The following is a 16,000-nucleotide window of genomic DNA, read 5'->3' on the forward strand; positions in this document are numbered from 1 at the left end:
GGCAGTAGGGAGGACCGCCACCCGGGTGGGCTCTACTGAGGCCCAGCCACCGCCTCCCCCATGCCCCTCCTCCCCTCAGCAGACCCCTGTGCCCTGGGGCAGCCTCTGGAGCAGACACCTGTGGGTGGGCCACATGCTCAGATGGAGCTGAAAGCACAGCTGAGCCCCAGGGTTGAGGAAGAAAAGCTGAGGTCTCTGCTCGCAGCTGCCCTAACCGCGCTTTTACACAGGCAACCGGCTTTGTCAGCTCAGCCCCTGCAGAGCATCTGAAGGACAAGGGGGACGCCCCCGGTCACAGCAGGTGTGGCTTTAGCAACTGTAGACTTTGTGGGCTCGGACACGAGGGGACGCGGCCAGGCCGGGGTCTGAGCTGCCCCCACAGCACCACAGCACCTGGGACCTAGGCCCTGAGTTCAGGGGATCTATACTGGTGACCCGGGGAGAACAACATCCGAGAGACCCCAGGGCCGTGTGCCGGCATACCCATGGGTGAGGTGGGGCCAAGATCAGGGCCAACCAGGGTCACACGAGACTCACCCAATGGGTGACAGTGACGCACAGAGCACGTCCCAAGGGGAACATCCCCAGAGCAGCAATCCTCAGGGGCTTCTCTCCCGGGGGTGTGCTCCAATCCCACCTGCCTCCACACAGATCAGGATCACAGCAAAGAAACAGATCTGGGGGCTCTGTTCCACCAACCAGGGCGCAGACCCACCACAGACAGGGCGGTGACAGCCACAGAAAGATGGGGAAGCGCCCCTCAATATCCAGGGCAGGCTTGGTTACAGCAATCAAGTGCCCATCAAGGGGATCAGGGCACAAACCTCAGGACCAAACTGAGCCCCTAAAGGGCAGGCACAGGAAACAAGAGGAACTAGGATCCTGCAGCCTTCAGGGCAGAGACCACACACACAGAAAACGTAATAAAACCAGGGGACAAAGAGCATGGAGCAGAGGAAGGGGCAAGATAATAAGCTACAAGAACCACTAAATGAAGCGGAGACACGCAGTCTAATGATTACCTTTTGCCCTAAGTCGTCTTAAATGGAGACACCAAACATTTTCAGAAATACTAGGTGCCTTCCAATTCTTTAATCCACTTCTTACCACTTGTGTTCTATTGGAACACATTCTATTAGATGTTTGTATCTAAAAATCATAAATGATATTGACATACAACTAATTAGAAACTGAGGGCCATAGGAAACTGATAACAAATGAGATAAATTAATAAAGTCTGGGGCAGCTGATAAGAAACAAGATAATAAAGCCTTAAGCAATTAAATAAGAAGTGAGATTTTAAAAAATGTGTTGGGGTCACAGAGAACTCTACTCAGTTCCCTGCGGAGACCCAAATGGAAGGAAATCTAACAAACAGTGGCTATTTATACGTGTACTTCATTCTCTTTGCTGTGCAAGAGCACAACATTGTAAAACAATAAGGATTTAAATCCAATAAGGATGTAAAGGACTTAAAAGGACTTCTTTATATGATCTAAAACGTTAATAGTTTCAAACAACCATTACAAATATGGTGGAAAATGTTCTAAACTATTTTGCCAATTTATTTAAAAAATCTTTGAGTTAATTGAATACATTAGAGTATTTTACCATTGAGGAATCGTGGCAAATGCACTTCAGATATTTAAAATGAGTTCACATAACGAAAAGTGAAACATTGGTGTAACTCAGAGATTTGCATTCTCTCATTTTATGGAAGTTTTGCTTTATACACTGAAATGAGTTTAAAATTTATAAGGTCATATTTGTAGCTTCCAGTCTTTTAGAAAATATAAATCAGAAAATAAATTCTGTCTCCAATATTCCTAGAGTATTGATAGTTTGTTTACAATTCCACTCACACATTTCTTTCTAGAGGTAGAAACAAACTTTAAAAAGAGCATCTTATATTTATTCATCAATGGCAGTTTTCATAGGACCCCCAAGAAATTAAAGAGCAGCCAACCCATGCAAGTTGTCACAAGCCAAGAAGAGAATTTGAATTCTCACTGTGGATGAGAAAAGTAATCATGGAGCTGAATTCATGAACGATTGAGAGGCAGAAGGAGCCAGGCAATGTCCGTCTATGACAGCAACAGAAAGGAACCCAGAGTTCTCCAAAATCATTTCCACTGGAGCACGTCTTCCCAAGCCACAGGACAAAGGCTGACTTCCTCACTGCTCCTTGGACCTCTCACCTGAGTCATCAGCTCCATCCATTCACACCTACCTGGGTATGTGGCTGTTGTGTCCGTTCTCCTTACATCCCAGGGAGTCTTCATTTGCTCCAGAAAGGTGACCAGGTCCGGCTTTGAGACCACAAGACCTGTTCATCAGAGAAAGGAATATTTGTTTTGCTAGAGATTCATAAGTTTCCAACCCAATATGTATTTGGGTGAGAAGAGAACACACGGGTGAATGTTAATATAGCCTAGAGGATGATTTCCCCAAATACTTTATTGAAAGCACCCTTACAATACTATCAAATACATAAAAATCAGATCCTGAGATTCTGGTCAAGTACTACAAGGCTTAGGTAAGTAGTGTAAATGTGGTTTTAAGAGGAAGGTGTCACTATTTAATACCATGGAACTGATTTAATCACCACCATGCTAGAGTGGAGGAGGCAGATTACATCACGGAAGAAAAAGGTTAGAATCATACTGAATCACCATGAAGGCTTTCTTTCTAACCTCACAAATACCCATTTCCTGCTAGAAAGCAGGGATCTGAAGGTGTTGGTGGAAGCAGAAAATTCCAGGAGACGTTCTAGAAATGCAGGAACCAAAGCCAGTGGTGGAAAAGGGATTCTGGAAGGCAGTTCTCCTCACCCAAGGAGGCCAGGTTCCCGTAGGTCTCTAACATCACATCCCTGTACAAGTCCCGCTGACCGAGGTCCAGGCATTCCCACTCCTCTTGAGTGAAGTCTATGGTCACATCCTGGAATGTCAGCCGCCCCTGAAAGACAAAGTACAGATGCCATGTACTTTGGGGTCACAAAGAGTCAGACACAACTGCGATGGCAAAGAGTCAGACAGGACTGATGACTGAATGACTGAACTGAGTGACTGACTGACTGTCATATGGCCAAGAGAAGACTTCCTAACCTGACCCTAAATGAAAGCAGTAATTTCAGAGAACTGATTTTGATTTAGTGTAGTTTCTGGTATCACACAGTAACATTTTCTACCACATTTTTAACCCCAAGCAAAGAGGATATGATTCACAAGAAACTATTCTGATGTGGAAGAGAAATTATAATGTAATCAGATCAACACTGGTATATTTATTTTTGAGTGTTGTACTCGTGTGACCCAGGATAAATTGTCTACCAAAAACCAGGAAACATTTTTAAAAAGCAGATTCTGATCCAAGAGTTCTGGAGTGGAGAAATTGTGCCACATTTTTACCAAGCTTATTTGAACTAGTAATGTTGCAAATTCTGCTCCACAAATGACCATTCTGAACTGGAATGAAGGAGAATAGTAGGGAAGAATTCACACTTAAGTCTGAACTTTAAGTCTTTTACAAATTTTACAGGTCTTATAGGATAGTAACCTTGCAGCAAGAATCATTTTAACTATTTAGTATATACTGTATATCTTTCTGACAGTTTTTACAGAATCTGGAATGTGCAACAGAAATAATAGCTCCTCTGTCCATAGGATTCTCCAGGAAAGAATACTAGAGTAGGTACCTATTCCCTTTTTCTGAAAATCTTTAAAAAACGGATAAAAAATACAGCGATCAAATCATGTTAACAGGTTTGTGGACACAGACATATACTATAATGGGACTACATACTTATTAATAGTGAATAGGGAAAAGTTGTCATTTCAATAAAATAAAGTTTTTTTTTTTAACTTATTAAAAATGTACATAAATATAATGGGATGATATTATTTTTATTTCTTTAAATAAACTAGAATACAGACATACAGAATGATGTAACATAAAGTAAAGCTCTGGTTCTGAATTTTTTAATTTCCTGAAAATCTATATCATTTCCAAACAGCTATAGTTCAAATTTTAACACAGTTGAACATAGATTAGCACTAATAAGATTCTTATAAACATTTTGGAAAATACAAAAATGTGATGAGACTCTGTGATGTGAGTGTGGAGTGTACCTGGAAATGACCAGACCTGGGCTTGAGTGAGAAAAATCCCCCAAACCCAGCATCTCTACTAAACACAGTCATCTTCCAAAGCAAAGAAACACTTAAGAGCTTATGGGATTCCCCCATTAACTGTGATAGTTTAGGCACATCCCTCACTTTTTTTCCCCAAGACACTTTTTTTTTTTTTTTCCCCAAGACACTTTTTAAAGACAAAAGGGAAATACATGAGCTGCGTCGCATGGGAATCTCACAGAAGTACTTAAACCAGTGACCATCAGAGTCGTGGGGTTAGAAGTAAATGGAAGAATGCATTACCACTGCATGGGTATTTTGGCAATATTATGGAAACCATGATCTGAATCCATCATTAAAAAAAGTTAGTTTTAAGCAAATTTCACTTCATATATACCTCCTGTGTCATGTAGCCTAATACCACATTTAATTAGTAAGTCTTTCTTATCGACACAGAGGAAGAGGATAGTCTCAATTACATTTTTTATTTTTGAATAAAATTTGGACCACTGAGTCCATTCTATTTCCAAGGGCATTGCCTTTTGCTCCTGTTCTAAAGACCTGAAGTTGCATCCAGATATAAACTCATCATGGCATTTCCCCTACTTCCCTAGGATCCCAACACAGAACAGCATTCCACTGGGAATCCCTTATACCAGTGCCTCCCCGTGTTGGTCTTTCACAAAGGGAATATGTTCAACATTGAAACTGACAGAACAGTGTTGAGAATTCATCATTCTCTATAGAAAGTCAGGATACATACATTGGATAACAAGCTCTGGGACATAAGGAAGAAACAGTCTAAAGAGCCAGTCTTCTCTAATACAAGAAAAACTGGAAAAAGTAAGCAGTTGGCAACAAACACCCTAGGTAGAAAACTTAGAAGCAGAGAATTGAAGGTTTGCAGATGTTCAGACCAGGCATTTCAGGAGGAAAAGCAGACACAGCCCCAGACCCGGGACAGGACATTTACCTGAGAAGCTGCCATTTCCTCCTCTTCTTCCTCCAGCTCTGTGTCTCCTCTGGGGATTTTTATCACAAACTCACATCTGGGTGTTAAGTAGATAACTTTAAAGGAATCCACACAATTCTTGAATCTGCAACTGCTGCAATGATCGAGAAGAAATAGTTTTCTTGTTTCCCTTGGCCGTTTTCAGAGCTCCTTTGTTACTTTCTCCTTCCTGGTCTGCAGCGGATAATCCAGACTAACCTGATATGCTAATCACATCCTGTGTTTGGTGTTCACCTTTCCTGCCTTCTCTATGCAGACCACCCCTGCGAGTTCTTCTCCTTTCTTTCTGCCTTACAGAGTGCAGGCCACAGTGCAATTCCCAAGACATAACAGACAGAACTACCAGGTTACCTGACCCAGCCTGTGAGGGTTTTTGAGACAATGTAAGAGGGAGACCCAGGTCCAAGAGCCAAGAGCTGCAGCTCAGCACCCCTGTGACCTCAGGAAGGGAGCATTTAGGGCGGGAACTTCTAGAAACAAAGAATGTCAGTCTGATTGATTGGGGAGGGGCTCCTTCTAGGATGGGTGTGGCCCTCCAAGACCTGGTATCTGTACCCATGAACTATTTATTGCCAAATTCACACTGAAATGCAAGAAAGAAGAGGAAACCACTAATCCATTCAGTTCAGTTCAGTCACTCAGTCATGTCCGACTCTTTGCCACCCCATAAACCGCAACACGCCAGGCCTCCCAGTCCATCAACGACTCGCGGAGTCCACCAAAATCCACGTCCATTGAGTCGATGATGCCATCCAACCATCTCATCCTCTGTCGTCCCCTTCTCCTCCTGCCCTCAATCTTTCCCAGCATAAGGATTTTTTCCAATGAGTCAGCTCTTCACATCAGGTGGCCAGAGTATTGGAGTTTCAGCTTCAACATCAGTCCTTCTGTTGCAGGAAGGGGGACCCCTTCCAGGTCCCCAAATTGGGCTCTTGTCTAACACTCGGAAATGAATTGTCTGAGGAGACACATGCTGACAAAGCAAGAGACTTTATTGAGAAAGGGCACCCGGGTGGAGAGCAGTAGGTAAGGGAACCCAGCAAAACTGCTCTGTCGTGTGGCTGGCAGTCTTGGGTTTTATGGTGATGGGATTAGTTTCCGGGTGGTCTTTGGCCAATCATTCTAATTCAGAGTCTTTCCTGGTGGCGTAAGCATCGCTCAGCCAAGATGGATGCTAGCAAGAGGGATTCTGGGAAGTGGACGGATATGCGGTGTCTCCTCTCGACTTTTCCCGAACTCTTCCGGCTGGTGGTGGCTTACTAGTTCCGTATTCCTTATCAGGATCTCCTGTCATAAAACAGCTCATGCAAACGGTTACTATGGTGCCTGGCCAGGGTGGGCGGTTTCAATCAGTGTGCTTCTCCTAACACTTCTAATGAACACCCAGGACTGAGGTCCTTTAGGATAGACTGGCTGGATATTCTTGAAGTCCAAGGGACTCTCAAGAGTCTTCTCCAACACCAGAGTTCAAAAGCATCATTTAGAAGAAGGAATTCGTAGGGCCTGGACTCCATCTCGGGACTGTCTGTGCTGATCGTGCTCGGCCACCTCTCCAGTGGACTCTGAACTCTCTGCTTAGTGCCTGTGGGAACGACAATGGAAGGAATAGACCCGCTCCGGACAGGGGAACCTTGAAGATCATATCCAGGTTACTGATCACCTAAGAGAAAACAGACACTAATCACCCCTGCCTCCAGGCAGTATCTATCAGAATGTAAGCACAGGCTTAAATTGGTTATTAACTGGTTGGAATGTAACCGCGGGCTTATTGATTATTAACTGTTTGAACACATAACACGTGAATGATGGGGTTATTGTGATTGTATTTACCCTTCCTTTGTAAGCATCAAGGGATTGGGGTGGTGGGTTTGGAGACGTACACATGGGATATAAAAGATTTTCACAAATGCTGGTCGGGGTCCTTGGCTAAGAGAAGACTCTGCCTTGGGCCCGCTAGTGTAATAAACTGCAATCCACTATCTGTATTGTCTTTCTGAGTGAGTTTGTTTCCCGGAAAGCATGGCTATAACAAATTCTTCGGTGCTCAGCTTTCTTTACAGTCCAACTCTCACATCCATACATGACCACTGGAAAAACCATAGCCTTGACCAGATGGACCTTTGTTGGCAAAGTAATGTCTCTGCTTTTTAATATGCTGTCTAGGTTGGTCTTAACTTTCCTTCCAAGGAGTAAGCGTCTTTTAATTTCATGGCTGCACTCACCATCTGCAGTGATTTTGGAGCCCAGAATCATAAAGTCAGCCACTGTTTCCACCGTTTCCCCATCTATGTGGCATGATGTGATGGGACTGGATTCAATGATCTGAGTTTTCTGATTGTTGAGCTTTAAGCCAACTTTTTCACTCTCCTCTTTCATTTGCATCAAGACCATTCAGGTATTACCGAAATCAAATCCCTTATGACTATACAGTGGAAGTGAGAAATAGATTTAAGGGACTAGATCTAATAGACAGCGTGCCTGATGAACTATGGACAGAGGTTTGTGACATTGTACATGAGACAGGAATCAAGACCATCCCTAAGAAAAAGAAATGCAAAAAAGCACAATGGCTGTCTGAGGAGGCCTTACAAATAGCTGTGAAAAGAAGAGAAGTGAAAAGCAAAGGAGAAAAGGAAAGATAGACCTATTTGAATGCAGAGTTTGAAAGAATAGCAAGGAGAGATAAGAAAGCCTTCCTCAGCAATCAATGCAAAGAAATAAAGGAAAACAATAGAATGGAAAAGACTAGAGATCTCTTGAAGAAAATTAGAGATACCAGGGGAACATTTCAAGCAAAGACGGGCTCAATAAAGGACAGAAATGGTATCGACCTAGCAGAAGCAGAAGATATGAAGAAGAGGTGGCAAGAAAACACAGGAGAACTGTACAAAAAAGATCCTCATGACCCAGATAATCACGGTGGTGTGATCACTCACCTAGAGCCAAACATCCTGCAATGTGAAGGGGCCCTTAGCAAGCATCACTACAAACAAAGCTAGTGGGGGAGATGGAATTCCACTTGAGCTATTTCAAATCCTAAAAGATGATGCTATGAAAGTGCTGCACTCAATATGGCCCCAAATTTGGAAAACTCAGCAGGGGTGTTTTCATTCCAATTCCAAAGAGAGGCAATGCCAAAGAATGATCAAACTACTGCACAATTGCACTCATCTCACACGCTAGTAAACTGATGCTTAAAATTCTCCAAGCTAGGCTTCAGCAATACGTGAACCATGAACTTCCACATGTTCAAGATGGCTTTAGAAAAGGCAAAGGAATCAGCAATCAAATTGCCAACACCTGCTGGGTCATCGAAAAAGCAAGAGAGTTCCAGAAAAACATCTATTTCTGCTTTCTTGACTGTACGAAAGACTTTGTGGATCACAATAAACTGTGGACAATTCTGAAAGAGATGGGAATACCAGACCACCTGACCTGCCTCTTGAGAAACCTGTATGTAGGTCAGTAAGCAACAGTTAAAATTGGACATGGAAGAACAGACTGGTTCCAAATAGGGAAAGGAGTACGTCAAGGCTGTATATTGTCACCAGGTTTATTCAACTTATATGCAGCGTACATCATGAGAAATGCTGGGTGGGAGGAAGCACAAGCTGGAATCAAGATGCCAGGAGAAATATCAATAACCTCAGGCATGCAGATGACACCACCCTTATGGCAGAAAGCAAAGAGGAACGAAAGAAGCTCTTGATAGGGGTGCAAGAAGAAAGTGAAAAAGTTGGCTTAAAACTCAACATTCAGAAAACCAAGATCATGGCCTCCAGTCCCATCACATCATGGCAAATAGATGGGGGAAAAGTGGAAACAGTGACAGTATTACCTTCATCCGGCTCCAAAATCACTGTGGATGGTTACTGTAGCCATGACATTGAAAGACACTTGCTCCTTGGAAGAGAAGCTATGAAAAACCTAGACAGCATATTAAAAAGCAGAGACATCACTTTGCCAGAAGCTATGGTTTTTCTCCTGGTCATGTATGCATGAAATAGTTAGACTATAAATAAGGCTGAGCACCAAAGAATTGATGCTTTCTAATTGTGGTGCTGGACAAGACTTCTGAGAGTCCCTTGGACTGCAAGGACAGCAAACCAGTCATTCCTAAAGGAAATCATCCCTGAATATTCATTGGTGAGGCTGAAGCTCCAACACTTTGGCCATCTGACAATGAGCCAACTCACTGGAAAACAGTCTGATGCTAGTGTTGAGTAAAAAGATGCTCAACTTGAGATTTGCAAGTTAAGTTTTATTTGGGGCAAAATGCTTCCATTGTTTCCCCATCTATTTGCCATGAAGTGATGGGACTGGATGCCATGACTTTAGGTTTCTGAATGTTGAGTTTTAAGCCAACTTTTTCGCTCTTCTCTTACAGTTTCATCAAAAGGCTCTATAGTTCTTTTTCGCTTTCTTCTTGCTGAAGCTGAAACTCCAATACTTCGGCCACCTGATGCAAACAAATGATTCATTGGAAAAGACCCTGATGCTGGGCAAGATTGAAGGCAGGATGAGACGGTTGGATGGATATGAGCCAAGTCGATGGATATGAGCTTGAGGAAGCTCTGGGAGTTGGTGATGGACAGGGAAGCCTGGCGTGCTGCAGTCCATGGGTCGCAAAGAGTGGGACACGACTGAGCGACTGGACTGAACTGGGGCAAAATAAGGACTGCTGCCTGGGAGGCAGAATTTCAGATAGCTCTGAGGGACTGCTCCAAAGTGGCAGTGGGGGAAGGTCAATGTATAAGGTTTTGGTGAAGGGGGAGTTCGGTGCCATTAAGCACTCATTTTACAAAAAGTTTTCTTGCTAATCTTGAGTATCTGATATAACCATGAAAGGATTCAGTGCTTCTCTAGTCATGTGATGCAAGGATTGAGATAATAAAATATGTTCCTCAGTCCAGTTCAGACGCTCAGTCATGTTCGACTCTTTGTGACCCCATGAATCGCAGCACGCCAGGCCTACCTGTCCATCAGAAACTCCTGGAGTTTACTCAAACTCATGCCCATTGAGTCGGTGACGCCATCCAGCCATCTCATCCTCTGTCGTCCCTTTCTCCTCCTGCCCCCAACCCCTCCCAGCATCAGGGCCTTTCCCAATGAGTCAACTCTTTGCATGAGGTGGCCAAAATATTGGAGTTTCAGCTTCAGCATCAGTCCTTCCAATGAACACCCAGGACTGATCTCCTTCAGGATGGACTGGTTGGATCTCCGTGCAGTCCAAGGGACTCTCAAGAGTCTTCTCCAACACCACAGTTCAAAAGCATAAATTTTTGGGCGCTCAGCTTTCTTCACAGTCCAACTATCACATCCATACATGACCACTGGGAAAACCATAGCCTTGACCAGACGGACCTTTGGTGGCAAAATAATGTCTCTCCTTTTTAATATGCTATCTAGGTTGGTAATAAATTTTCTTCCAAGGAGTAAGCATATTTTAATTTCATGGCTGCACTCACCATCGGCAGTGATTTTGTAGCCCCTCAAAAATAAAGTCTGACACTGGGGAGAAGCAAGCACAATGATGGGTCTCTTTGGAGGAGGGGATGAAGTGGGGAGCTTAGAGAGAAGGGGCTAACCTGGCCAGGGCCCAGTGATAATGAAATTAACACTTTTGATAAACCTGACACATAAACTGGCACATCTGGCTTTTTTCCTGTTTTTTTGTTTTTTGTTTTCAGGTGATTTATGGACTTTCCTATTGGTCCAGTGGCTAAAACTCTGGGCTCCCAGTGCAGGGGGTCCAGGTTCGATCCCTGCTCAGGGAACTACATCCTGCATGCCACAGCTAAAAAAATCTCACATGCCGCAAATAACACCTGGCACAATCAAATAAATGCATAAATAAGCAGACATTTAAAAAATAAAAAATGAAAGTGACTTATTTCACCAACCATTGTAGGGTCAAATAAAACTGTCTTGACCAATGGTAGGAGGCAATTTTGTCTGTGGAGCAGTAACAGGAACAAGAATGAGATCAATTGTATTACGGGCTTCCACTTGGAGGACTTTTTTCTCCAGAGGAAGCATTGACAGAAACAATAGTAATAAACAAACTGAAACTGTCCTTAAGACCAAGAGAATGAGGAGAACTACTTGGAAAATAATCAAAAGGATATGATCATTAGAACACCTTCATTTCAGATTCTCTCTTCCAGGTGAACCTTAGAGTCAAAATTTCCCACAAACTTGAAACTGTTTACCTCAGATTGGGACTTGAACCCACAAGGCTGGGACTCAAACCCAGCCAAAACCCACAGTACCTGGGTTCAGGACCTAATGAAGCTCAGGTTTCTGATGTCTCATCACAGAAAGATTTCAGCGAGAGACAAAGTGATAGGTAGGAAGTGGATTTATTCAGATTCAGAGAGAGGCACACTCCACAGACAGAGTGTGGGCCATCAAAGAGGGTGAGTGTGCCCCGAAATATGGCGTGGTTAGTTTTTATAAGCTGGGTAATTTCATATGCTAATGAGTGGGATTGGCGTGCTGCAGTCCATGGGAAAAAATTAAAAAAAAAAAAAATAAATAAAGTCTGACACTGTTTCCACTCTTTCCCCATCTATTTCCCATGAAGTGGTGGGACCAGATGCCATGATCTTAGTTTTCTGAATGTTGAGCTTTAAGCCAACTTTTTCAATTTCATCAAGAGGCTTTATAGTTCCTCTTCACTTGCTGCCATAAGGGTGGTGTCATTTGCATATCTGAGGTTATTGATATTTCTCCTGGCAATCTTGAATCCAGCTTGTGCTTCCTCCTGCCCAGCATTTCTCATGTTGTACTCTGCATATACGTTAAATAAGCAAGGTGACAATATACAGTCTTGACGTACTCTTTTTCCTATTTGGAAGTAGTCTGTTCTTCCATGTCCAGCCCTAACTGTTGCTTCCTGACCTGCATATAGGTTTCTCCAGAGGCAGGTCAGGTGGTCTGGTATTCCCATCTCTTTCAAATTTATCCACAGTTTATTGTGATCCACACAGTCAAAGGATTTGGCATAGTCATTAATGCAGAAATAGATGTTTTTCTGGAACTCTCTTGCTTTTTCGATGATCCAGCGGGTGTTGGCAATTTGATCTCTGGTTCCTCTGCCTTTTCTAAAAGAAGATTGAACATCTGGAAGTTCACTGTTCATGTATTGCTGAAGCCTGGCTTGGAGAATTTTGAGCATTACTTTGCTACCATGTGAGGTGAGTGCAGTTGTGCGGTAGTTTGAGCCTTCTTTGGCATTGCCTTTCTTTGGAATTGGAATGAAAACTGACCTTTTCCAGTCCTGTGGCCACTGCTGAGTTTTCCAAATTTGCTGGCATATTGAGTGCAACACTTTCACGGCATCATCTTTCAGGATTTGAAATAGCTCAACTAGATTGCCATCAGTTCCACTAGCTTTGTTTGTAGTGATCCTTTCTAAGGCCCACTTGACTTCACATTCCAGGATATCTGGCTCTAGGTGAGTGATCACACCATCGTGATTATCTCGCTCATGAAGATCTTTTTTGTACAGTTCTCCTGTGTATTCTTGCCACCTCTTCTTCATATCTTCTGCTTTTGTTAGGCCCACACCATTTCTGTCCTTTATCGAGCCCATCTTTGCATGAAATGTTCCCTTGGTATCTCTCATTTTCTTGAAGAGATCTCTAGTCTTTCCCATTCTGTTGTCTTCCTATTTCTATTTCTTCCTATTTCTTTGCATTGATTGCTGAGGAAGGCTTTCTTATCTCTCCTTGCTCTTCTTTGGAACACTGCATTCAAATGCTTATATCTTTTCTTTTCTCCTTTGCTTTTCACTTCTCTTCTTTTCACAGCTATTTGTAAGACCTCCTCAGACAGCCATTGTGCTTTTTTGCATTTCTTTTCCATGGGGATGGTCTTGCTCCCTGTCTCCTGTACAGTGTCACGAACCTCCATCCATAGTTCATCAGGCACTCTGTCTATCAGATCTAGTCCCTTAAATCTCTTTCTCACTTCCACTGTATAATCATAAGGGATTTGATTTAGATCATACCTTAATGGTCTAGCGGTTTTCACTACTTTCTTCAATTTAAGTCTGAATTGGGCAATAAGGTGTTCATGGTCTGAGCTACAGTCAGCTCCTGGTCTTATTTTTGCTGACTGTATAGAGTTTCTCCATCATTGGCTGCAAAGAATATAATCAATCTGATTTCGGTGTTGACCATCTGATGATGTCCACGTGTAGAATCTTCCCTTGTGTTGTTGGAAGAGGGTGTTTGCTATAACCACTGCATTCTCTGGGAAAAACTCTATTAGCCTTTGTCCTGTTTCATTCCCTACCACAAGTCCAAACTTGCCAGTTACTCCAGCTGTTTCTTGACTTCCTACTTTTGCATTCCAGTGCCCTATACTGAAAAGGACATCTTTCTTGGGTGTTAGTTCTAAAACGTCTTGCAGGTCTTCATAGAACCATACAACTTCATCTTCTTTAGCATTACTGTTTGGGGCACAGACTTGGATTACTGGGATATTGAACGATTTGCCTTGGAAATGAACAGAGATCATTCTGTCATTTTTGAGATTGCATCCAAGTACTGCATTTCAGACTCTTGTTGACCATGATGGCTATTTCATTTCTTCTAAGGGATTCTTGCCCACACGAGTAGATATAATGGTCATCTGATATAAATTCACCCATGACAGTCCATTTTAGTTGGCTGATTCCTAGAACGTCGACGTTCACTCTTGCCATCTCTTGTTTGACCTCTACCAATTTGCCTTGATTCATGGACCTAACATTCCAGGTTCCTATGCAATATTGCTCTTGACAGCATCGAACCTCGCTTCTATCACCAGTCCCATCCACAACTGGGTGTTGTTTGTGCTTTGGCTCCATCCCTTCAGTCTTTCTGGAGTTATTTCTCCTCTGATCTCCAGTAGCATACTGGGCACCTACCGACCTGGGGAGTTCCTCTTTCAGTATCCTATCATTTTGTCTTTTCATACTGTTCCCCTGTTTAGTATCCTACTATCACTTAACTAGGAAGTGTTAGCATTACAGAGGACAGGATCTCCTAATTATCTTTTTATTTCTGAAACTTTTCTGAAAAATCTGGACCACTGAGTCGATTCTATTTATAAAAGCATTTTCTCAGTCCTGTTTTAAAGAGCTGAATTGCATCCAGACGTAAATTCCTCAGGGCATTTCTCCGACTTCTCTGAAGATCCCAACATCGAACTACATCCCAGTGGGAATCTCAGATACCAGTGACTCCCCATGCTGATCTCTCACAAAGGGAGTATTTTCACCAGCAGAAAGTCACTAATTCATGCTGAGAATTCATCCTGCTCCATAGAAAGCTGGGATGTAGGAAACGGAGAAAAGGCTCTGGGACACAAGGGAGAAGTAATCTAAAGAGCTGGTCTTCACTATTATAAGAAGAAAAGGAAAAAGTAAGTTGATAGCAAAGACCCCAGGCAGAAAAAATTGAAGTAGAGAAGTAAAGGTTTGCAGATTCTCACCTCAGGCATTTCCTGAGCAAAAGCAGACACAGCCCCAGGCCTGGGACAGGATATTTACCTGAGAAGCTGCCATTTCGTCTTCTTCTTCCTGCTCTGCATCTTGTCTGGGGAAGTTATGCAGCAAACTCACACCTGCGTATTGAGAAGATACCTTCAAAGGCATCGACACATCTCTTTAACATGCAACTAATGCACCTACAGACAGAGGACGTTGAAAACCTGAAAAGACCGACCTCTCCTGACCTCTGTCTCAGGAGAGATTCAGGAACAATCATTTCCGACCTGGAGACCAGCCTGTGAACTAATTTCTTGATTGTTCTCTCCTCAGAGAGAGCTCCTAACCCTCTGCTCACACAGACGATGTGACTTGACTGACTTCCTTGGTCCAAATCCAGCTAGACCAACCTCTCCGCAGACTGAAGCCTGGCCTCAGCTCTCTCAGATGGATCAGGAGCCAAGTCCTTAGGCCGGGCCTCCCCTTAGAATCCCCTGGAGCACATCTTACGAACCACACTGATGCTCCACAGGACCCATAAAGAACTCTGTGGGGAGGGCACTGGTGAAGTTACTGCTTAACACTGGTCACTTGAACTTGATGGGAAACCAGATGGAAACCACTTGGTTAAAGATTCTTTCTGAACCATTTCCGTGAATACAAAGCCCTCCAGGTCAGGGTCCCACTCTGAAAGATTATGAATATGCAGGTCTTAGGTGGGGACATGAAAAGAGTCTTTCCAGTGGGAACTTCTAGACACACAGAAGGCCAGCCTGACTCCCTGGGGAGGGGCTCTTTCTTGGATGGGTGCAGTCCTCCAGGGCCTGGTGCCGTGCCCTTGGAGGAGGGGAGGTGGGAGGTGAGTGCTTGGTGGGAATTACCTGATGACCTTGTTTTTGTGAAGGCTCTGGTCTCAGAATTCTGCAAAGATACCTCAAGTCCTTAGCTCTTTTCACTCCCTCCCAAGTCTGGGGCCACATGTTTTCACAAAATGATTTGCATTGTGATCACCTATCTGCAGGTAGGGGACCTGCATCTTTTAGACCAGGAGTCTGAAGATGATTCCATCACAGCTTTCTTTGAACATAGACCAGGAGCAGCAGAGGACAATAGGTTAAACTTATTCAAACGAAGAAACTCAGACTTCGCAATTGGTGCCCTAAATGCATATTTAGACAATCAAAAGAATGATCTGAGTTATAAAATGAGTGATATTGAAGAACATGAACACATGAGTGTGTAGTTGTTGTGCTATTTAGTGTATGCATCTTTCTAGGGTTTTTTTTTAAATCATCTTGCTGCAGTTTGTTCTCTGCTCCATTTTTGGAGTTATATAACATTTTCTCATATCTTTAAAGGTAATGTTAAGAAAATTAG

General features: G+C 43.2%; 1 protein-coding gene across 1 annotated transcript in view; it reads right to left on the bottom strand.

The window, feature by feature from the left end:
* The window catches only part of LOC122420579 (zinc finger protein 420-like), a 114,802-nt gene extending 100,087 nt beyond the window's left edge, over window positions 1-14,715 (bottom strand). Inside the window, exons 1-4 of the mRNA XM_043435826.1 lie at window positions 14,687-14,715; window positions 5,107-5,239; window positions 2,832-2,958; window positions 2,231-2,326 (exon numbers count right to left, since the gene is read on the bottom strand). Of these exons, the coding sequence (XP_043291761.1) occupies window positions 2,231-2,326; window positions 2,832-2,958; window positions 5,107-5,121 (238 nt within the window). The 5' untranslated portion in view covers window positions 5,122-5,239; window positions 14,687-14,715. The remainder of the gene's footprint in view (window positions 1-2,230; window positions 2,327-2,831; window positions 2,959-5,106; window positions 5,240-14,686) is intronic.
* Between the last annotated feature and the right edge of the window lie 1,285 nt (window positions 14,716-16,000).

The sequence above is a fragment of the Cervus canadensis genome, chromosome 18 (assembly GCF_019320065.1).
Source record: "Cervus canadensis isolate Bull #8, Minnesota chromosome 18, ASM1932006v1, whole genome shotgun sequence".
Taxonomy (NCBI): domain Eukaryota; kingdom Metazoa; phylum Chordata; class Mammalia; order Artiodactyla; family Cervidae; genus Cervus; species Cervus canadensis.